General features: G+C 42.6%; 1 protein-coding gene across 1 annotated transcript in view; it reads right to left on the minus strand.

Moving 5' to 3' along the window:
- The window catches only part of LOC122801059 (arylacetamide deacetylase-like), a 206,990-nt gene that overhangs the window by 160,447 nt on the left and 22,708 nt on the right, over positions 1-23,835 (minus strand). Inside the window, exon 2 of the mRNA XM_044070543.1 lies at positions 779-1,001. Coding sequence (XP_043926478.1) covers positions 779-1,001 — 223 coding nt within the window. The remainder of the gene's footprint in view (positions 1-778; positions 1,002-23,835) is intronic.

Here is a 23,835-nt window from a genome sequence, read left to right on the forward strand (position 1 = left end):
GCACTGGAGATGTTGTTGGAAATGGAACTGGGGGCACTGGATGGAACTGGTGGTGATGTGGTGGTGTGGATGGTGAAGACTGGGAGGTGACCATTGATCTGGTGGTGGTGGCTCTGCCTTCACGTGGTGGCAGTTTGCCATGCTGTAAGTGAAGGTGTCCCATCTTTTCTGTCTACACTTTTGATTGAATCTGATCCAAACCTTCTGTTGTCAGAGGGGACTGGAGTGGGACTGGATTTGTTGTCAGTTGGAGATAGAGTTAGTGGCATTGAAAATGAAGAGTTTTGCAGCCATTGTCATGAAAGCTGTGTGCCTCGGACTTTCTTGTTGTTTGTGTTTTTTTTGGGCTCCGTGTTTATATCCTATATGTTGTACTTGAGCTTATGTTACATCTGGTTTCTGTGTTACTGTTAGTATATGTTGTAAAATAAGCTTGGAGAAACTTAATTTCATTCAGCTGTGTACTTGCTATATGATATAAATGACAAAAAAGGTTTACGTGACTTGACTTAATAAGCTACTAAACTGGTGCACCTGTTATCTTTTGTTGCTGTTATTAACTACAATTAAAACAGTGAACAAACTCAAATGAATATTATTCTTGCATCAAGTTTCATGAAGATGTGTTTTAACATTTGCAATAAATAGTATACAAACATCTAATTAATTGCCAATCTCAAAACTATTTCATCCCCTATAAAGATCAAGATCAATCACCAAATGACTAGGCTTTCTCCCTTACCAACAAGAAAAGACAGAAAGTGTTATTAGTACTTACCTGCACTTCCTGTACACCAGCCACCACCATGAAAGTAGAGGAGACCCCGCCTTCTATCCTTGTTCTGTTTTGTGGGTATAAACACTCGAACTGGAATGCCATTAAATACTGTGTCTGTAACTGTAACATTTTCATCTGATACTGCTGCTACATCTTCTCCACGTGAAAATAACATCAAAGCATGTATGTAGGGTTTCAGGCCTAGCAGCTCTACAAACCCCACCTAGACATGAATAAAAAAGTAAATATAATTAACTTTTTATATGGAAAAATAGAGCTGTGGAGTCCCTATTCAGTCACCATAAGAAAATATGGCAAAAAACAAAGCAGTGGCAAAAGTGCATTTTGCAATCTGCCTATAAAATACACTGAACAATTTTAAGTGAAAGGTGTGAATATAATTTTATAGCTAAAATAAAAAATAAAGTTTTCTTTGTTTATAAGATACACTTCCCTGTAGGGTTCATATAACTAATATGTATCTATAAATAAATAAATATATATATATATATATATATATATATATATATATATATATATAGATAATATATAATATATATATATATATATATATTTATATATATATATATATATATATATATATATATATTTCTGTGTGCGTGTGTGTGTGTGTGTGCGTATGTATGTATATTTATATATATATATATATATATATATATATATATATATATATATTTTTTTTATATGGCATCCGTACAGATGCTCAACTGCATCTTTCATCGAATCCCAATTTGGTGAGCATACTTGAGCGAAGGTGCTGTTCATCAAAGCTGCACTTTCGCATAAGAATGCTTGTTCTTCCGGTCGTACTATGGTGAGGGAAGGGAAAATTCCCTTTTCCCCACTATAGTGCGATCTCAGAGTGAGAATATTAAAGTAGGGGGGTGCAGGGAGGCTTGCCCCCCTGCATTCAAGTGGATTTTGTATTTTTTATTTATTTATTTTTTTAACATACTTTAATGAAAGCGCTTTTTCGATGAAAGCACTTTTGTTAAAGTGTGTTCGGTGGTAATGGATTTGGGCTTTTGAACTTTCGTTCAAAAGTCTTAGATCCATAAATATATATATCTATATATATATATATATATATATATATATATATATATATAAAATACACACACACACACACACACACATTTATGTATCTGTTTATATAATATCAATACATAAGTATACGTCTATCTATTTATCTGTATCTATCTATATATTTTAATATGTAAGGACAGCACAGTGGTGTAGTGGGTAACATTGTCACCTCATGGCAAGAAGTTCTATGGTTCAGTTCTTGATCGGGTACCTTCTTTGTCGAATCTGCATGTCCTCTTTGTTTTAGTGGGTTTTCTCTGGGTGGATCTGTCTCCCCCCAAAACTCAAAAGACATGTAGTAGGTGGATTTAGCACTCTAACTTAGCCATAGTTGAGAGTGTGCATATATGTGTGTGGTATGAAAGAACTGTGGCAGGGCTAGTTACACAGTGATGTGAACATTGGATATTGATGACTGTCACATTTGAAGTGGCACCCTTACCCCATGTGCAAAAAAAGGGGGTTGTGGATAAATATGTATAGGTGCATATGCTATGGTTAAATGAGTGTTATGTCAAAAATATGCTAGTGCTGGGAAATATGCAAAATATTTTTTTTTTTTTTTTTTTTTTAGTTTTATCATTTGTTGATTTATGCATTTGCCAAATGGAGGTAGGTTATGTGTGCTATGCAGGTAAGTGGGATTAATGTTTTTTAATGCTGAAGTTTCAGAACTAAAAGTTGGAAGTGTATATGCAATCATATGGGGGTTAGGCTTAGAAAAGGGTATAGATTTAGTGTGTGTGTGTGTGTGTGTCTATGTGTTTGTTGAACTGTACATGGACTAGGGTGAGGTAAGGGGATAGCTTTAATGTAGTTGTTAAGTGTTGGTTTGTGTCTGAGCCTGTTCTGTGTAATGATAATGTTACAAAAAAGTTTTGTTTTCTATGGCAAAGTGCAGGGACGGGGGCATGGTTAGGGTTAGCATGTGTTATTAAGGTGGCAAAGTGCCTATGCACCACTTTGCTAATACATGCTAATACTGACCCTGCCTGCCTGGGTTTCATGTGCAGTGACAGTGTTTATGTGTTATGGAGGAAGGCAAAAAAATATGTCACTGATTGGACACATGTAATATTCCTGGACACATACACAACTCTCTTCTGGGTAGCAGTAAAAACAAAAAGTCATTGGGGTGAATTCAATAAAGCCTACACAGAGTGATTTTTCCATGTAGGCATAGTGGCATGGAGCTTACATGGAAGAAAACAACTATGCAAACAAGTAAACAGAGCAGAGGGGTGTGCATGAGTGTGCAGACACAGAAGTGTCCATGGCATGCAAATCACTGCATAAACAAGTGAATTGCATGCAAACAAGGGTGCTGAAGTGATCAAGCAAGCAGATAGGCAGTCCTGCAGACCCCATGTTGGTGTCCGAAGTGTACATGGAAAATTTCCATGTATAAGAAAAGAAAAACTGAACAGGGGATGTAAAAGTCCATTTAGAAGGTCAGAAATTGCATAGTAGGTAAAGATATTTGCAAAACTATGCCCTGTGTGCCAAAAAGTAATGCAAAATAATTTAATATAAGTTTTTCTTTAATACCCATATTATGTTTGTGTGGTGTGCAGCAGAGCACAAACATGCAGTTATGCAAAAAAATATATTTAAAAGTTTAATAACAAAAAATAAGAAATATGTGAGAATAATGGATTATAGGGCCCTGCAAGGAGTATGTACAATGGTAGATTTCTATGGTTGCTAAGGAGGCAGACCCTGGAATAGAGTTGTATCCAGGTTGTGTGCACGGATCTGTATGCAGATGAGCTGGGGTTACTGAACAACAAAAATAGGCTACTGTGTCTGCAGATAAAATCTGTGTAGCCCCTGAACCATGTTGGTTTCCACAGAAGACCAAGTTGACCTCAAAAGGGTGTGTGTCACTATCTGTTTAAGTGGATTGGAGCTCAGCTGTGCCCATCTGTGCGGTGCACCTCTCAGCTAAGAGGGGGTAGGGGGTGTGTCCAGTGCTGCTAAGTATTGTTTAGCTTCTGGGCACTTGTTTTAGCTGGTTTGAGCATGTTTGTGTGCTACACCACTGATCTTAGCAGGGAAGGCAATTAAAAAAAAGAAAGGCAATAGCCTGTAAAAGCCAATCATGTATAAATTACTGATAACCCCTGTTCCACTTACACTGGGCTATTCAAACCCCTCAGTGATGCATCTGGCAGGTGGAATGCATCATAGTTAGCCAGTTGCACAGGCTGCATCTGCAGCAGACCACTATAAATTATGCATACAGCCTACAGTCTGATTTCTCCCCCATACTCTGCACCATTGGAGTACAGACTTGGGGATTTTAACTGACCAAATGCTATAGAGGCTGCTGCTCTGTTACATCTGTATGTGCCAGATGCTGAGGTCAGTGCTGATGCTGACAATAGGCCTAGACTGACAAGGAGAAGAGTGTTCAGGCTCAGAATAACCTTCCAGGAGCTACATGAGCGGGAGATTCTAGAGTGCTACAGAGTGGACAGGGACATACTACAAGACCTCACTGAGATCTGATGCCCTCACCTCAGACCCAGAGCCAACAGAGGGGAACCCATTCCAGTGGAAACAAAGCTATGTCTAGCCCTCAGAATACTAGCTACAGGTACGTTTCAAAGACAAACTGGGAATACAATGTGGTTCTCACAGGCATCAGCATTCAGGGTACTCCACCAGTTTCTGGCTGCCATGCAAACACATGCCAATGAGCACATTTATTTACCCCACACCCCTGAGGAGAGGGCCAGCAGTATGCATCTCTCCTACTGTGTAGCACACCACCCTGAAGCACTGGGTGCCACAGACTGCACTCATGTATACATCAAAGCACTGCCTGGTGAGGAGGGTAGGGTCTATGTCAACAACAAGGGGTATCACTCCATCAACTGCCAGGTCATATGCAATGCCCAGGGCATTATCATGAATGTGTGTGCTGGCAGCCCTGGCAGTTATCATGACTCCCATATCTGTCACACATCACAGCTGTGCCAGATGTTTGCCAAGGGGGACATTCTGTACGTCTCTCTACTGGGGGATTCTGGCTATGTACTGGAACTGTGAATGATGACACCCATCAGAAATACACACACACCTACTGAAGAATGCCATAATGAGGCACACGCACAAACTAGGAATGTCATAGAGCATGGGTTTGGGCTGCTAAAGTCACAGTTCCAGTGCCTCGCTCTATCTCGTGGAGCCCTGCAGTACTCTCCAGCCACATGTGCACAGATGTTCACAGTATGTGCCATGCTACACAATATGACCCTAACATAACAGCTGTGGCAGGATCAACACAGGAAAGGGACACACAGCACCCACTGCTGCCAAGGTCCCCACAGCCACAACCACAGGGGGACTTGGAGGAGGAACCCCCTGATGCTGTCCCTGTTGGTAGACATAGGCATGCCAAATATGCCCTGGCCTTGGCAAAGAGACAATGCATAGCGCATGCACAACAACCTAGTGTCCTAGAGACTGTCAACTTACTTTGACTCACATACATAGTAAAACGGATGCCAGCCACATGACACAACCTGTACTTCACCATGCACTGGCTGTGTACTGCGTGCATCAGACAGAGTCAGCCCTGCAATACAGGTATCTTCATTGCTGCATTCACAAGGTAAGTCATTCTCCTTTACAACAAATGTACGGGGTACTACACTATGGTAGCATATGTATGGACCTGATGCATGTATGCAAGAGAATAGAGTGAGTTACTGGGTTACTTGAAGAGAACTAACAGCTATCTGGGACAACAGGTACTCTGTCCAGTATTGTATGCCCCATAATACAGTATGCATTAGGCCACAAGGCAGCAAAACACACTGCGGTATGCAGGGGAAATGCCAAGCAGTGAGGTCATAGGACAGATGCACGACCCAGATGCATGACTGTCAATAACAGAGTCGCCTACCCCCAACACATCAGTGTTCTCATACAACTGCAGTAACAGTATGTTTCCATGGATATATCAGCAGACCACACAATCCCAGGGCTGTCCCAAACAACCTGGATACATCTTCTAATTTCTACAATATGCAGGAATGAAAGTGTTATATCTTTCTGCTGTTGGCAGTGTGAGGAATTAAACCTCATGTTCTGGTGGCTGGTGTGGCTCAGTGGACTATGTACAGTAGCATCGTTGATGGTGTTCATGGTTTGAAGCTGGCTGCACCTACAACTTTTGCATGTGAGGTACTCCTATAGTAGAAGTCCCACAGACTGTCAATATGCCCCAATCAGTTACTGCAGGAGAGCTGGACAAAGCTAGAGATCATGGAGGGACAAAGGGACAAACCAACAGACATTATACATGCTCAGAGTAACCTAGAAGGTGGCTAGTATAACAGCAGGTTGCAACAGGTCAGTGTAGCAGTAGGATATAAAGGCCATCACTTACAATAATTCAGTGGGCTCCATTTATTAGTATAATAGTGGAAAACACAACTGTATGAGGAACAGAGCAGACGTATGGGGTGGAATGCTGGACATCCTTCTAAAACATGTAGAATGAGCGGTGTGAAGACTGTCACCCTGTGTGTGGTTTGACATCATGTATCCCATCACATCATACCTGCAATGACTTGGAGCAGGAAATCTGGACAAAGCCATTAAAAGTACTGGGACAAATGCCCAAATATAAGGAGAAGGATTGACTACTGGCCAGACAAATGTAGAAGGTGCAGAGAATAACAGGTCATGCAGTTTCATGGGTTTCCTGGTGTGTATGGAGTCAGTAACTCAAATGCCTGGCATTATTTCCTAACATCAATCTATAATAATTTGCTACTGATGTACTGGACAATCACAATACTATATAAAACATATCATACATATGATGCAACACTCTGTACGGTCTATTACAATCTGTACAATCGATAGGTATGAATCATATAATACATTCAGCACACAGCCAAGGAATCCCTTGGACAAAATATCAGGGAGGTGCTGTTGTGTTGAATCAATTACAGTAGCCAACTGGCTGCAGCACACAAAATCCCAGACTGGAGTACAGGTAGGCCTGGCCTGGAGTCACCTTGTAAGCACTGACAGTCACACTGGGTATGCTCCTACACTTAGCTAACACACAGCTACACCTAAGTTGACATCCCTGTTTATATATATATATATATATATATATATATATATATATATGTACACATGTGTGGGGATGTACAAATGTGCACACCCACACACAGAATGCTGGGGTAATCTGCACCTACACACACAACAGTTGCCTGATGGTAACACACCAAGGCCGCATAATGATATAATCCACCCAACCACAGAATCCTGTGCTTGTGAAATTTCACCCTGTAGACAGACAATGTGAGCAGGTGGTGTAATGTGCAATGGCTTCAATGCAGGACTTGGGCAGGCCATATTTTCACTGGCCAATTGTCCATCTAGGAAACTGCAACCAGCCAGAAATGGTGATACTGTTAACTGTACACACATAGCAGGGGTATTAACAGGTGCCCTACTGCTAGGACAGTAGATACAATAACAGCATAAAGCAAGTTCACTCTGCAGGCTTCACGAGCTGTGTAATACAAGGGCATTTTGTGTAGCCCATAAGTACTGTTGCTGCAGCCACATGTACACCAGATGTAACCTGTGGTGTGTGCAATAAGTACTGCAAGCTACAGTGTGGAATAGTAGGTAGACAGGGATTCTACTCTCACATCAGCCACCATATTTGCATGTCTTTGTGTAAATATTTCCCTTACAGCAGTACAGACATGCTCATCTGGCCTATGGCTGTGCAATGGTCAATCATTTTATGGCCCTGTGATAAGTGTCCTCCTCAACACTGGCCTCCTTCACAAGGCATGCTGATGTCATCCACCTCAACAGCACTGGCTGACAATTTAAAAACAGATAAGCTCTGTGACACATGCAATAAGTACATAATGATCTAGTGTATACTAATGGATAGGTAGGGGGTCTAATCTCGCAACAGGCAACTGTGTGTGTGTGTGTGTGTGTGTGTGTGTGTGTGTGTGTGTGCATGTGTGTCTGTATAAATGTATTAACTTGGAGCAGTGTACACATGCCTATCTCTGTGGATTGGTTATACATTTTAAACATTTTAAGGCCCTGTGAATATCTGCCAGTCACCCCATTAGCCTCCTTTACAAGGCCTGCTGATGTCATCCACCTTAGCAGCACTGGCTGACAATCTAAAAACAGATAAGCTCTGTGGCACATGCAATAAGTACATAATGATCTAGTGTATACTAATGGATAGGTAGGGGGTCTAATCTCGCAACAGGCAACTGTGTGTGTGTGTGTGTGTGTGTGCATGTGTGTCTGTATAAATGTATTAACTTGGAGCAGTGTACACATGCCTATCTCTGTGGATTGGTTATACATTTTAAACATTTTAAGGCCCTGTGAATATCTGCCAGTCACCCCATTAGCCTCCTTTACAAGGCCTGCTGATGTCATCCACCTTAGCAGCACTGGCTGACAATCTCAAAACAGATTAGCTCCATAGTGCATGCAATAAGTACGTAGTGCTCTAGTAAATCCTAATAGATAGGTAGGGGTTCCAATCTTAATAAAGGCAAGTCTCTGTGTGTGCATGTACAAATATATTCCCATGCAGCAGTACACATATGGCCATATGGGTGTGAAATTTTCATGCATTTGACTGCCCCTGTCAGTAGCTGCAGGCCTTAAATAGCCCACATCATACTAGGCATAAATGCTATCTTCCGCGACCTACATTTGTATGTACAGAACACCCAAGTGACACTCATCAAGGGTAGCAGTATTGTCAGAAGGTATGCATGTATGATCATGTTGACTGCCCCCATTTTCCCTGACACACTGTTCTACAGATATGCACTTAGGTAACCATGCACATATACAGCTGTACCTTGCTGATGTCACATGTCTGCTGTAGCCACTCAGACCCATGGAACAGAAACATACACAGTTCCTTAAGACATCTGTCATTCTGCAACACTACTGCCAATCTAACAGCATGCAACAAAGGCACACAAAGTTTGATGTATACTCATGACACATGCCAGCATACAGCCCTGTCATTGCATAACACTACCACACTACAAAAAACATGTTATGTATTATAGTCACCCTGTGCATCAAACACAAATTTGCATATCCCTGAATCAATGGTATGGATGGCAGGGAGATGGCACAGGTTTTGTCACATGCACAGGGTGTGGTGTGGGAGTGCCAGAGGCCTAGGCTGCGCCAAACAGTTGACAGCATGTGCCTGAGTCAGGAACGGGTGCTTGCTAGCTGGGACATGGAGAGGTGCTGTGTGTCAGTTGGTGACCTGCATGCGACAATGATGTTTGAGTGTGTACATGTACACAGTCAAGCCCAGTGCTAGCCCTACACGTGTGTATGTTGGACAGCTGTGGACCATACATGGCAGAGTGGACAGTTCACCATCTCCAGCCATGAACACAGGAACTCACTCTGCCAGTAGTGGCACTGGCACCACCATGCCCACAGTTAGATGTGGTGCTAGTAGTTGATGGTGACTGATGTCTGCTTGGACCCTGACCTCCACAAGACCGCCTAGGACTACATGCCCATGGCCTGCCACATTGTGGTGTGGACAGCACACTCCCTTCTGTAGTGCTGGAGGTACTGCCACTAAAGCAGCGTATGTGCATGGCCACGTGGACTCTTAGCAGATAGTGTTGCTGACCTTTGTCCACATGTCCAATACACAACTCCAACCAGATGTTCAAGGACAGACAACATGAGTTCAAGGACTGACAGTGTCTCACCCCACTGTTTGTCAACTACATCAGTGAAATGATCCATGGCATCATCAATATGGTGGAAGGAGTCACGGATGCCAGACTTTGCTGCATCCATAATCCTGAGCATCCATTGGGTATTACATTTGGAATGTGTCTGTGCCTCTATGATGGACCAAAATGTGCACTGAGTGACCTGTGATGTGATACTTGTGACAGGTGGTGGATGGGCCACAGTCCTCCTTTGAGCACCCCTGTCAGTCTGCCTGTGAGGGACCACAGAAGTTCTCAGGACTATGGCCAGTGTCTACACTCACTGATGCCATAGTTTCCACACTCTCTTGTTCAATGTTGCCACACTCTGGCTGTCTGATACCTGTGGCCTCAGGGGACTGGGTATGTTTGGGGATACTGACTGTGTGTGGGGACAATGAGGGAGGAAGTGGTATGTCAACCCATGGGACAGATTTAGCCCCCAACAACCCCACTTGTGCCTCAGTATGGCCATCATCATCAGAGTCCGATGAGATACTAACATCAGGTTGTAGGGGGGATACACTCCAACCCCACATTCACCTGTGAGGAGGAAGACAAAATAAGTACATTACTACCTGCACTATTATGTATGGTAATCCGCACACACAGACACATACAGCTGAGGAGTCACAACTGCATTACACATCCCACATCTTATTTCTGACCCCATGCACAACACACAAACAGACTACAACATACACAGACAAGACAGGCCCTTATAAGATGCACTGCAGCTACATATGGTTAATGTTGCCAGTACTATACATCTGTAAGATAAGCAATATGTCAAGTGTATGTGATAGACCTACAGCTAAAACACAGTGCCCCCATTTTGAGCACACTATGCCAGTTATAGTGTCACTGCCTCAGGGATGTACCATCTCCATATTGTGTGTGAACAGGCATCTGTGAGTGATTGCCTCCTGTATAGCATACTGCATATACCTTGTCAACAATAATACCAAATGTGTTACTGCTCCTGCAAATACACAACTGTGATTACCCATTCAAAGCACTTTGGTTAACCCCTCCAAAATGGAACATACAAGTATTGTCCTCTGGTTAAGCATAACAGTTGTGCCTAGGTCAAAATGGCCGCCCTTAACATTCTTAGGCTATATATGATCTGTAAGACAACAGTATCACACTTACCAGGTACAGGACCTTAGACTCCAGCCACACCTGATGTACCTATGGAAATGTGAGGTAGAGGTATTGTCAGCAATACCAAATGTGTAATTGTTACAGGATAATATGTGCGTATATCAATATGTACAGTAGCTAATGTGATACTGCTTACATTGCTGACATTCTGAGTATGTGTACACTACTGTGCATTAAAACCAACCCCCCCCAAAGCAGACAGACCTGACACCCATGTACTGGTATGCAGGGGCTGCCACAATGACTGATATAGTATTACAGTGATGAGCAAACACAGGAAGCCTACCTAGATGCTACTCTGATGTTGATGCTGTGGCACCCACCTCCACGACATATGGTATGATGGATGGTTGGAAGCCAGTGGATGAACCCCAGGTTTGCCAGTAATTCTTCTGTGGCTGAGAGTGGTCATTCTGCTGCAGCCTCTCCATCACTGGCAGCATGGTCCCTGGCCACAGCAGCAGCCCTTTGCTGTGCAACATTGACCATATCTGTTGCTTGGTGTTGGACCTGCTAGTAGGTTCTGTCCTATAGCCCTATTTGGTTGACTGCTGTGACAAGGGCAGACCACAGTGCTGCACATTGTTCATGCTGCTAGCGTCTCCTGGACACCAGAATGTTATGATGCAGTCTGAGGCCATCCAGGATAACATTGTTTTCAGCATCTGATAATGGTGGGTGCCTCCTTTGATACATCCATCCTGAAAGTGACCAAGAGGGGAACACATCACAGGAAGATATGTAGATATCCAATATGAACTGACCCCTGCACAACCAAAATTGCCTTCATTATCCACTGCTGCCTCCCTCATCATACCCCACAGTCTATCAATACACTATGTATGTGGCTATCACCAGTATAGCAGCAATACTGGTTATGTCCTTGTGTGCTGTGACAGAGTCTGTTGTATGTCTCCACACCCATCAATGCCATCTACTGTGGTGTGTCCCCTATGAGAAAAGTCCCACTACAATGTCATACAGCCACTGTCAGACAAACAGGTATGTGTTACAACAAGTATATGGGGACAGTCCAGCAACACCACTGTGCCACAATAACAGACAGCAATGCAGACCTGCTGTAGCATAACTTCCTTGTAGAAGTCATACCTTTCCAGTACACATATGTTTGCAGAATATGTATGTGTGCCTGATAAATGTGGTCCTGTTGGCACAAACAGGTGAATGTCTGGCAAACAGATGGCCAATAATTGATGGATGTTGTCAGAATATAGATAATTTATCTGCCACATGCCAGAACCATCAGGAAAAACATATCCTATAGTAAGATCTGTTACTCTATTCATACTCTTACTTTGTATGACCAATATATATATATACTCTGTCACTGATGTGGGGGGAGAGGCTAGATTCTGCCCTTCTGAGCTGGAAATTTCTGGTTAAAGGTTTATTGTGCCTGCTTATTTGAACTGTTTCTTTCTGAAATTTGTGTGCCTTGTTTGCTGTAGCATAGACTAGATTCAAACATCCTGAATCTAGCTTTGTTTGTATAACTTGAATACTAATCCAGGCCATCTTTTTTGGAGAAGGTTCCCCTGCACCCTAGTGGGAGGAGTGTGCAGTTAGAACTTGCCTGATTGAAGACTGCAGGAACAGGGCTCAGTTTTGAGCTTTTTTACTGGTTAATTGGATAATTTGTTTAAATCAATTTGCTTGTTTTCTATTGCTATATATAAACAAATTGTACTTTATTCATCTGCTTTTACTGTATTAGTGTTTCTTCCTACTGTATTACTTTATTTTGCTTTTGCTGCTTGTTCTTAAAAGTACTTAATTGCATTTATTCTGCTACATTTATTACTGCTTGTAAGTAGCCTGATCAAATTGTAACTGTTATTCTAAGCCTTTGGTTGAAGCACTTGGGTTTCAGACCAAGGTTTGTGGTCTGCACTGTTGTGGCAGGACAGGTAGCTTACATCCTTCTAAGTTGGGAGTTGCTGATTGAAGGCTTAGTGTCTGTTAATCAAGTGCATTAGTTCTGGTTTAAGCACTTTGGCTTTGGGCCAGTTATTTTACATTAAGAAGGTGAAGCCTGCACTCTTGTGGGGGGAGAGGGTAGATTCTGCCCTTCTGAGCTGGGAGTTTCTGGTTAATGGCTTATTGTGCCTGCTTATTTGAACTGTTTCTTTCTGAAATTGGTATGCCTTGTTTGCTGTAGCATAGACTAAATTCAGACCTGCTGAATCTAGCCTTGGTTGAATAACTTGAGCACTAATCCAGACCATCCTATTTTGGAGAAGGTTCCCCTGCACTCCACTGGCAGGAGTATGCAGTTACAACTTGTCGGATTGAAGACTGCTGGAACATGGCTCAGTTTTTAGCTTTTTTATTGGTTAATTTGTTAATTTGTTTAAATCAGTTTGCTCATTTGCTACTGTTATATAAAAAAAAATACACTTTATGCATTGCCGCTTAACTAGGATTAAACTATTCCTGTTGCCATAAAGTCTGCTGTTTAAATTTTCCCTTAAAACTAGCCAGTGTTTTAGTGTTAGCACTCAAATCTGTTTCTTTGAGCTCAGCACTTGTTCAGAACTTGTTGTAAGCACTAAATAAGCTACAAATTACTACAGTACTCAAGTGTCCTCACTTGTCTAGAGGAAAACAGTTTTTAGTACGTAATAAATAAGCACCTATCCAGGCATGTCTAAGGGTCAGCTCCCGGTGTTTTCTCATGTCTAACTGATGAATCTGGGCATCTTGGGGCAATGCAGCAACTGCCTCATTTACACAGACAACCCTCTCCTCCTACCACCCAACACTACAACCTGTGAGAGATGCACTTATATAGCCAAATTGGAAGCAAAGCTCTCTTCACCCAAGACTGGACTAGACAGTCAAGAGGAGAAGGTAAACACCTGCACCAAACCACACTCATCACACAGTCCCTCAAAACCTACACCACCAAAACAGACACATAGAAATACAAAACACACACCTACATTCATGGAGGCTCTCAATAAAAATCTGCCCAAGCAACAGAGACCAACAAAGCAGAAATGCAAGCAACCTCCACCCCCCCAACACAACCCAAATGGCACATAGCCCACAAACGCAGTGTGCCACTCAACCACAGCCCATAAGGCATAACAATGTACCCAACACTCTAGTCATAGGCGACTCTATAGTCAAGCACACTGATGTTCCACTCACCAGGCTAAACAAGGAGAAAATTACTGTCAGCTGCCTGTCGTGTGCAGGATCTGCCACATAACGCATGCACTCAGGTCACTCCACAACAAGTACAAATATGACTCTATCATTGTCCATGTCGGTGTGAATGACCTAAGATGTACCTCCCTGGACTACATGAAAAGAGACATGGAGGACCTCTTTGATCTTGTAGCCCAGGCAGGTATGACCCTAGCCCTGAGTAGCATCCTGCCATCATCCAGAATGATACCACAGCACAAGGACAAAATGATTGACTTCAACAATTGGCTAAGCTTCTGGTGTCATTCTAAGTGGACCCAGTATCTGTATGCCTGGGATGACATGATCAACAGACCATGATGCTTTGCCAAAGATGGCCTGCACCTGTTGCCCTTGGGATTCTGGATACTGGCTAAGGCTCTTGTCACCCCTATAGTGCCTTTTTTAGGCAAGGTTCAAATGACAAATTCACCACTGTAACAGGTACAAGTAAGCAAAATCTGAGAGTAATGCTACTCAATGCTAGAAGTCTAAAACCTCAAAATGCATTCACTTGAGGCACTCCTTAAAATGGAGAACATGTGCAGTGACAGAGACCTGGTTCAAGGCGATAGAGTACATCCCTGCATTACCAGGCTATAATTTATATCACACCTTTCGGCCACCTAACCTGGACAGAAACACTAAAGGTGGAGGTGTGTCCATAATCATTAAGGATATCCACACCTCCAGGCTAGTTGCTCAGCATAATGCAGCCAAGATTATCCAAGTGCAATTAACTCTGAGCAAGACAGCAATCCAAACTGTAACTTGCTGCAGATCCCCCACCATGCCCCAGGATTCCCACCCCTCATTTCTTGATATACTGGAAAATATTAGGGTACAACCCAACACCCTCATAATGGGAAATTTCAACTACCCCACCATTATCAGGGAAAATTACTCATGTACCAACTCTTTTGCTCAACATTTTCTGTAATTCATAAATTCCAACACCTTGGATCAATTTATCCACACCCCCACCAGGGGCAGCAATATCCTAGACCTGGTCATTACCAACATGGGTGACCAGTCTTCCACACCAGAGGTCAATTCCTCATTGGTCAGTTCCGAGCACAAGCTAATCACCCTAAACATCCACATCCCGCCCCCTACTCCTCATTGGGGATCCACCGTAAAAAATTTCTCCAAAGCCAACGTCACGCTTCTTAAGACAGAAGTGGCAAACTTCACGACACCCATGCAGATGAACAATAGAGGTACGACTGCTGAGTCCTACACAAATGCACTTTATAAGCACTTACACAAGTGCATGGATCGTGCTATCCCTAACAGAACCAAGATGCTATCCTCCTAAAAAGGAAGCCAATCTGGTGGTCCCCTGCCATAAAAAACTCTACAACAGAAGAAAGAAACTGTTGCAAAAAAAGAGTAAAATCCCATGATTGGAGGAACTCCCTGGTCAGCCTCAGTAAGAAGCTAAGATCCCTCATAAAATCATCCAAAGCTAGTTACAAATACAAAATCACCACTGATTCTAAAGACAACCACACATTATATAGCTATGTCAAGAATCTCAATGACAACAATAAGTTACAGCACAATGGCACTATATATACAGAACTGACTGATATTGCCAACATCCTGGCAGATAGGTTCAGTGCTAACTTTACCCCTCTCTCAACCCCTAAAGGGCCCATCTCTATACCGGAAGAATGCAAAGTACCTGTAATCACAGCTGCACAGGTAAAACCCATACTTTCCAAAGCCAAGAACACAGCATCCATCAGGCCTGACAACATCCCAGGCTGCATTCTATATGAACTACAGAATGAACTGGCACCCCACCTAAGCAAAATGTTCAATCATAGCCTCACCTCAGGCTTTGTGCTCACTGAATGGCACACAGTGACGGTTAACCCACTCCATAAAGGGGGAGCCACCATGGACCCTGGGAACTACAGCCACATTAGCCTAATGAGCCTGGTCTGCAAGGCCATGGAATGCATCATCATGGAACTTATAAACAAAGACATTGGTAATCTCCAAACTCTGGACCCCACCCAGTTCACATTTCTACAAGGCAAATTATGTCTCCTAAACCTGATAGACTTCTTTGAAGCAGTCACCAAAGCCATAGACGAGGGTAAGGTGGTTCACACAGCCTATCTAGATCCCGCCAAGGCTTTTGACACCATCCCCCACTCTGGAATTATAGATAAACTCACTAAACTAGGTATAAATCCATATTTCACAAGATGGGTTGCCAACTGGCTCACTGACAGAACCCACACTGTGAAAGTAGCAGACTCCAAATCCGACTTCAGACCAGTGACAAGTGGAGTACCACTGAGTTCAGCCCTGGGTCCTCTCTTGTTTTGTATCTACTTTTCTGAAGTACAGGCTAACACAGGAGGTCTTTGACTAACAAAGTTCGCAGGTGACTGCAAATTAGGAGCCATAATCAAAACTCCTAACGATGTGGACATCCTACAAAAGGGCCTCACTGAGACAGATGCCTGGTGTCAAAGCCATGGCCTCAAGTTCAATGCCAAAAAGTGCATTGTGATCCCCTTTGCTGAAAACTGTACCCATGAGCTACCACATAGGTGGTAGTCTACTTAACGCCAAAAGTGTGATAAAAGTCCTTGGGACACAGGTGGACAGTAGTCACTCCTTTGATAACCACATCACCACAGTAGTCAGGAAATCCTTCTACATGGCACACCTCATCACATAAGGTTTCTCATCTAGGAAAAAAGAGGTCATTGTTCCCCTCTACTCGTCACTCATTAGACCCATTATAGAGTACAATGCCCCTTTTGGTATGTACCTCACAAGACATCTACAACAACTGGAAAGGCCGCAGAAATACCTCACAAAGAGGATTACCGGCCTCAAACAGATGCCCTATGCAGACTGTCTCAAAAAACTCTAGCTTTACTCCATTACATACCGTCTACTCAGAGGCGATCTATGCATAACATACAAAGCTATGTCAAACCCAGGGCTGTTGGACATGCTCCACTTAAAGAAATCCCAATCCCTCAAGGCCACATGCTCTAGGGACCTAAACCTTGTCACCACAATAAACAGAACATGCCAGAGGGATAAATTCCTGTCCCAGAGACTTCCCATACTCTGGAACAAACTACCTATCTATATCAAACAAAGCTCCTCATTAGCACTATTCAAGAAAAATCTTGATGATTGGATGGAAAATAGGAAATTCACTCCAAGATCACCTCTGGGGCTCTGCTCGACAGGGGCACAAGAAAATAATTTTCTTGGGTGGTGAAAGCCTGGGTACCTTTTTGGCTAGGCTTATATAGGCCCTAGGGCCAGTAGCCTAGTACCTACCTATGAACCTATGTTGGGCCTGTGCCCCCTACTAATAATTGCTATGACCTGAATTCCTGTTGTAGGGGGTTGCCAGGTATGTTAGCCATAGCTCTCAAGTGATGAGATATGGATGTCGACAAAACAGTGACCTTGCCAGAGTACATCAGGGACAGTCAGGGACACCTTTACAATGTCTGAAGTATTCCTGTGTCACATTCACAGACTGAGAGGAGCTGAATGACAGTACATCATGTGATATGACAACTGTGTCCACCCTTACTTACTGTCAATATGCCTAACTCACACTCCATTAGCTTTCATACAGGAGCCAACAGTTGTAGGAGGAAGTGAGAGGGCCACAGCTGTGATTTCATTCACAGCAGGCACAGTTGAAAGGCATGCCTGTAGATGATGGACAGCAGAGTATCACCAACATGTCATTTCCCGAGATGTACTATAGGCCTATTTTTGTACTCCCTATTCCCCATACCTGCATCCTCCCATCTGCATCCCATGGAGGCTTGTATGACATATCTGGTAGACTGACATAATCCTTTTGTCAACAAATCCTCAAGAAAACACCTTGCTACATTTTGCTAAATTGTACTCTATCTTGCTAAAACAACTTACATACCCGTTTGCCATAGGTAGTTGCTTGCCTTTTGTAGGTCATGCTCATTAACAAGTAATTGCCTGTGCACCAGTCCGTGACTCAGACTTGCTAACTGCATCCAAAACAGGTGGGTTGCACTTTCATTAGCCAATAACATGGCACCACAATGCAATATTCAAGGCCTTCATGTAGGTCTTGGCCCCTTTCTTAGTCTTTGAGATGGACATTGGTGAAGTGTGGAAGTCACAGTATCACAGAGGGTAGGTATAAATACTGTCCACTGTTGGGATTTATGCGGTATGTCCACAGTCTGGCCATTGTCAAATGACATTGTAATTATCTGGCAGTTCAATGTTAAACATTGTGGGTTGAGGTCCATAAGGAAGAAGACATGTGAGTGTCATATGTCATACTCATCAGAATAGGCATTCTGCTGCAGTATTCGCTAGTCTGTCAGCTCACTATGTTTTTAGGGGCAAACTGTGAAACATGTCTCTGTCGCTTGACCTTTTCCCCGCCCTTTATTTATGGGTACTGTCTGGAACCCTTGTTCTAGGGGTTTTGAGATATGGTAGGTCTGTAGCAGGTAGCGTAACCTGCAGCTGCATATGCTGCAGCCTAGGCACATATGGAGGAGCGCGAACACTTTGGAGGACAACAAACTGTGTGTGTCACTGAGGGAGCAGTGTCAGGTCTGTCATTACAGCAGAGCCAGGGTGAGAGTACCCATAACAGTGAAGTCGAGACATGTGCTTAAGGTACATCTGTTATGTAACAGTGCCAATCACAGAGTAAGAGGCAACATATAGGTAGGCTATACGAATATGTGCAGTGTGTCCCTACCTACAGGCCTTTGACTTTCAAACAAGGGTAGCAGTTAATTCAGTAGCAGCAGCCTGTTTGGGTTAAAATTGCATGACTCAGTTATCATTTGCTGTATTCACAAGAATGTAATTGAAGTGCAACACATTGGATTTGAACCCATGACTGTGGGTGGCAAAATGTACTGTATGCAAGGCATTTAACAGACTGAGCTACTGAGCCAGTGCTGCAATAGGTGTATTTGCAAGATATATGTGCATGCATACAATTTGTAACACAGGATTTGCATTAGCATGTGTTTTGTACATGGTATGAAGTGTGACACTCAAATGTCTGTCATGATTTTCTAACCTCACTCTTTAATGAGTTGCAAGTATTTTACAAGACAGATATGTTTTTATGAAACTGTACCAAATGTCGGGAGCAAAATTGTGGACATTCTGCAACAGTCTGTACAGTTGACATATATACCTGCTATCCCTGGTCTCACATACAATCATTTTTATTTATTTGGCTTGTGCTGGTGTAATGTCTGCATCACAGTTGCAAATACACTCCCATTTTTCCTTTACATGGACTTGCAGTGTCTCAGTGGCAATCAGTATATGTTGCTGGAAACACATGTTTTAATTCAAAGCTGAGTGGCCTAGTGGGCTAATGGACTGTGCTGCAATAGACAGGGGCATGGGTTTGAGATGTGGCAGAAGCAATTATTTTGCAGATGTGCCTAACACTATGAGAGACACACAAGAGTATTAAGGCACCTTTAAGCAGTGTTAAGAGGGTTTGTGTGGATTTGCGTGGTGCTCTGCTTAAACCCTCATTAAATTAAAAAAAGAAAATAAAAGAAAAATGGGGTGATAGGAAAGTGGTTACATGGGGGTAATCAGGGGGATAAACATACTGAAAGACAGATAGGATGTAGGAAAGGACTATAGCTTTCCATTTCTTGTACAGCCACCACTGAGCAGGTTTTTCAGAATTTGGAATTTGGAGCCTCACATCCCAGAGAGAGGGCCTAGGGCAACATAAATGTGTTGATTAAGTAATGTAATACTTAGATGTTTCCAGTGGACATGTGTGTGAAATCGAGAGCTATGTATGGGGGATATTTTAATGTGGGACAGGTGCCTTTTTTTTTTTAAAGAGAGAGTGCAATGCTAGGGGAAGGGATATAGGTATGTGTGGGGAGGTAAGTTGTGTAGGAGAGGTTGAATTTGCAGACAAACAATACAGCGTACAGGTGGTATGTGACACATGAGGGGGTTAAAGAACTTGGAAGGGGAGGGTATTGCGGAATCAGATGTGCATGTGTCTCCAGGCGGCAGCAAAATGACTGAGATCCCCACCCATGGGCAGTCAACACTGCTCCTTCATTGCCCTGAAGGTGGCAGTGCTGGAGGCTGGGTGCCAGAACCCTCAGGCCACTCCAGGTTGTCGAGTATGCCCTCAATCCAGTGCAGGTGTTGTTCATAACTCCTATGGACAATCCTGTGCACCATGGCAGGTAGTTAATCCTGGGTGACAACCCCTCCTCCCACCCCACTCCTGGGGGGACGGGCCCTGTCCCCTAAGGTGGTTCCACCTGAAGGTGGTGCAGGGCCAGCAGAGGGTGCACCACCAGCTTGGGTCCCAGATGAGCTGGTACCTGATGCCACAGCCAGCTGAGGTAGGGGAAGCAGATCACCAGGAACCCGCCTACCCAAACATGTTGTGGGTATAAATGTATGAACAAAACTATTGTTAGTAATAACAGCACACCAGAACAGTGTACATAATCCCATTACAGTTAAATGCATATTATGTGAAACAGAACAATAAATAACAGAACAGTCCGTATATTAACAGCATGCCGGTAACAGTTACAGCATAAGGCCAGCAGAATAGATAATTCAACAAGATATGTAATATGCAACCATAGTAATACATAACATTAATAAAACACATGCTCAAAATGCAGTTTTTGGAACAGCATATGTTAATAGTAAAGCCTAACCAATTATATAACAATAATAAATATGTGAAGATAAGGGGTGGAAAGAGTGAGAAATACAGTCCATTAAAACCATCATGGCCTATATAGTTGAGAACCGTAATGCTATCTACTCTACAGGTCTGTCCTTCTTTATGTGTAAATGTGCCCTATAGCTGCTGTAGCAAATATATACCTCTCATGCTATCCTCATGGGACACTATGGGCAAATCAGTAACACCTGTAGATACACAACTACAATGAACAGTTGCACATTATGTGGACCTATATAACTACCAATGAGTACTGTAGGCTAATGTACTAGTAGTTTGATATTGACATATACATCATGTCAATGACACATCTGTGACAAAGGGATTACACAACATCAATTACATTCCTTGATGTTGTGACACTTGGAAGACATGCATGTGCACAGTACAGAGAGTACACAACTATCATGCCGTGCTTGGCAGGCATAGGGATCATATCTAATATCACTGACTGCAGGGATATATGCATCACATACAGTAATTGACTGCATCAACCTTTACAAGACACTCCAGGAATATAGCCATACCTGCATTACACATTTTATTTCTTTTATCTTATTGCAGTTTGCTATTATTGAACCTGTTGCCTTTATTGTGTGGATAAATAGCACATCCATGAGAATAATTTCAACAGTGTGTGACAGCTGAGCAAACAAGTATTTACACATACTATGAGCTAGCTCACCCTTTTACCGGTGTCCCTGTGGAGAGAATGATATCGGTTATTACTCATTTTTTATTTCGTTTGTTTTATTATAGTTTGTTATTATTGAACCTGGTGCTTTTACTGTGTGGATAAATAGCACATTTGTGAGAATGATTTGAGCTGTCTGTGACAGGTGAAAAAACAAGTATTTATACATACTATGTGCTACTTCACCCATTTACCAGTAGTCCCTGTGGTGGGAATATCTGTCATCATAACATATGTGATTCAGTAATTCTTATTAGTACTTGAACTGGAATCGAACACTGGTCTGTGTCTGGAAAAATGTATTTTGTACACAGCATTTAACAAACTGAACTACTGAGTCACTCCTGATACCTGGCCAACTGATTTTGTCCTAGACCTAACCTGGAAACAAAATATGACCTGCTGCTAATACTACAGTGTTATAATACAGTGCAGTGACAGTTGAACACAGCTGCATGAAATGCACTTATGGCAGGGGACTAGGTAACCTATACATTACTAAATAAACTACAGGTGTACACAATATATTATTACTGAGTTGAAATATCAGCTCTCATTCCACAAGTATTGCACAATAGTTCATTGCAGATGCCTTCATGCATTTAATGGTATACTTTCAAGTTTTTTATTGACCAACAGTTAATGTAATGCAGGTGTTGCAATACAGCTGTATTTCCACAGTTACTGTGGTAGAAATTTTATTTCATGTAATTATTCAAGGTCAATGCTATACTCTTTCCTGCTTCTTATAGTGTATGTGGCAGTAGTCACTTATTGCAGTTCAGGTCTATGACCACATTCATTACAATACAATCAACACTGTTTATATACCTAATGGCAGTTAATGCTTTACTCTTTCTTGCTTATATGATTATAAACTGGAAGATACATCTGTACTCGCTACACTCATGGTGCAACCTGGCCAGGCACCTTGCATGTACCTCGATGTTGTGAGCTCTCACCTCTGCAGCTATTGGAAGAGAAACACATGATTATGCATACCAGTTTAGCAGACATTCAAGGTTAAATATTGGTGAAACACAGGTAAACATACTTACACACTTGTGAAGCGCTGCCTGCCCAGAATTATTGGACGCAGGTGCCCAGAACAGCTACCTTCATTCTTTTCAGGTCATCGAGGTGGTGACAACACTGCTCACCTGTGCAGGGATACCAGTTGCACTGGTAAGGTCCCTTGCTGGCCAGTTCCAGGCCTCTGCTTTGTACTCCGAGCCCCAGTAACCACCCTGCATGAGTCAGTCTTCATGGTTTTTAAATAGGAGTCTGACCATGACCCTGGACTCCTCAATGCTCCACCGCTGTGCCCAAAAGTGCATACCCTCTCCAACACCTGCCATAGTATCCTCACAAGTTGAACTCCAACGGACTCTGTAGTATTCCCACCCATTGTGCTTAAAATACCCTATTTTCCTGTACTTTAATGCCATTGGGCAATTTTTTAAAAATACGGCACACCACTTTGCACCACGCAAACCAGCTGAGTTGAGCTCAGCAGTGCTTAAACTGGCAATACTTTGCAGTGCATAAACCAGACAAGAGGAGCTGCACAGTGCCAAGCGGTGCTAAAACAGATCTTCTTTAAGCTGTGTTTGGCATCGCTTAGCAGGGTTTTGTGGAGCTTAGATGAGTGCAGCACATAAAGATTTAAAATAATTGGCATAATTTGTAATTGGAAAATAAATGCTTAATAACCATTCTATATATTCAAGCCCTGCTCCTACTGCACAAAAGGCTGTCAAGTCTAACCATTTAGCTATGTGTATGTGTAGAATGCTGCTATACTTTTACATATATCATTCACCTATCTTTAAGCACTGCTGAGAACTGTGCCATGCAACATAAACCTGCTCAGCTATGCTTAAACCTGACCTTTGATTCATAAATAAATGTATCTGGTTTCTATTTTTAGATGTCTGTCATGTGTCCATTGCTGCACGCTGTGCCGAGCAAACTGAAAAAGAAAATTAGTACATATTCATACATTGATTTCCTGCAGTTTGACAGTGCAGGAGGTGTGCTACTCATCTCCAGACATAGTAACACACTCCCTACACTGATTCAGTAACCGTGTTACAAGCCTCTCCCTCAGTAATGCACCTTCATTAATATGCATGGTGCACTACAGAGGGGGGAATCGTGTACATGGCCACGGTACCTTCGATGTACGCTCTACAGTATGCCTACAAGGATTTTATTAAATCCTGGAAATTATCATTCAAAATAATGTATAACATGTATCACAGAACACCCAATTCCCCACAGTTACTGAGGACCTGGTGATCTGGTGACATCCACACCTCAGGATGTATATAAT

This window comes from Protopterus annectens, chromosome 4.part1, assembly GCF_019279795.1.
Source record: "Protopterus annectens isolate FY-2018-M chromosome 4.part1, PAN1.0, whole genome shotgun sequence".
Classification (NCBI taxonomy): domain Eukaryota; kingdom Metazoa; phylum Chordata; order Ceratodontiformes; family Protopteridae; genus Protopterus; species Protopterus annectens.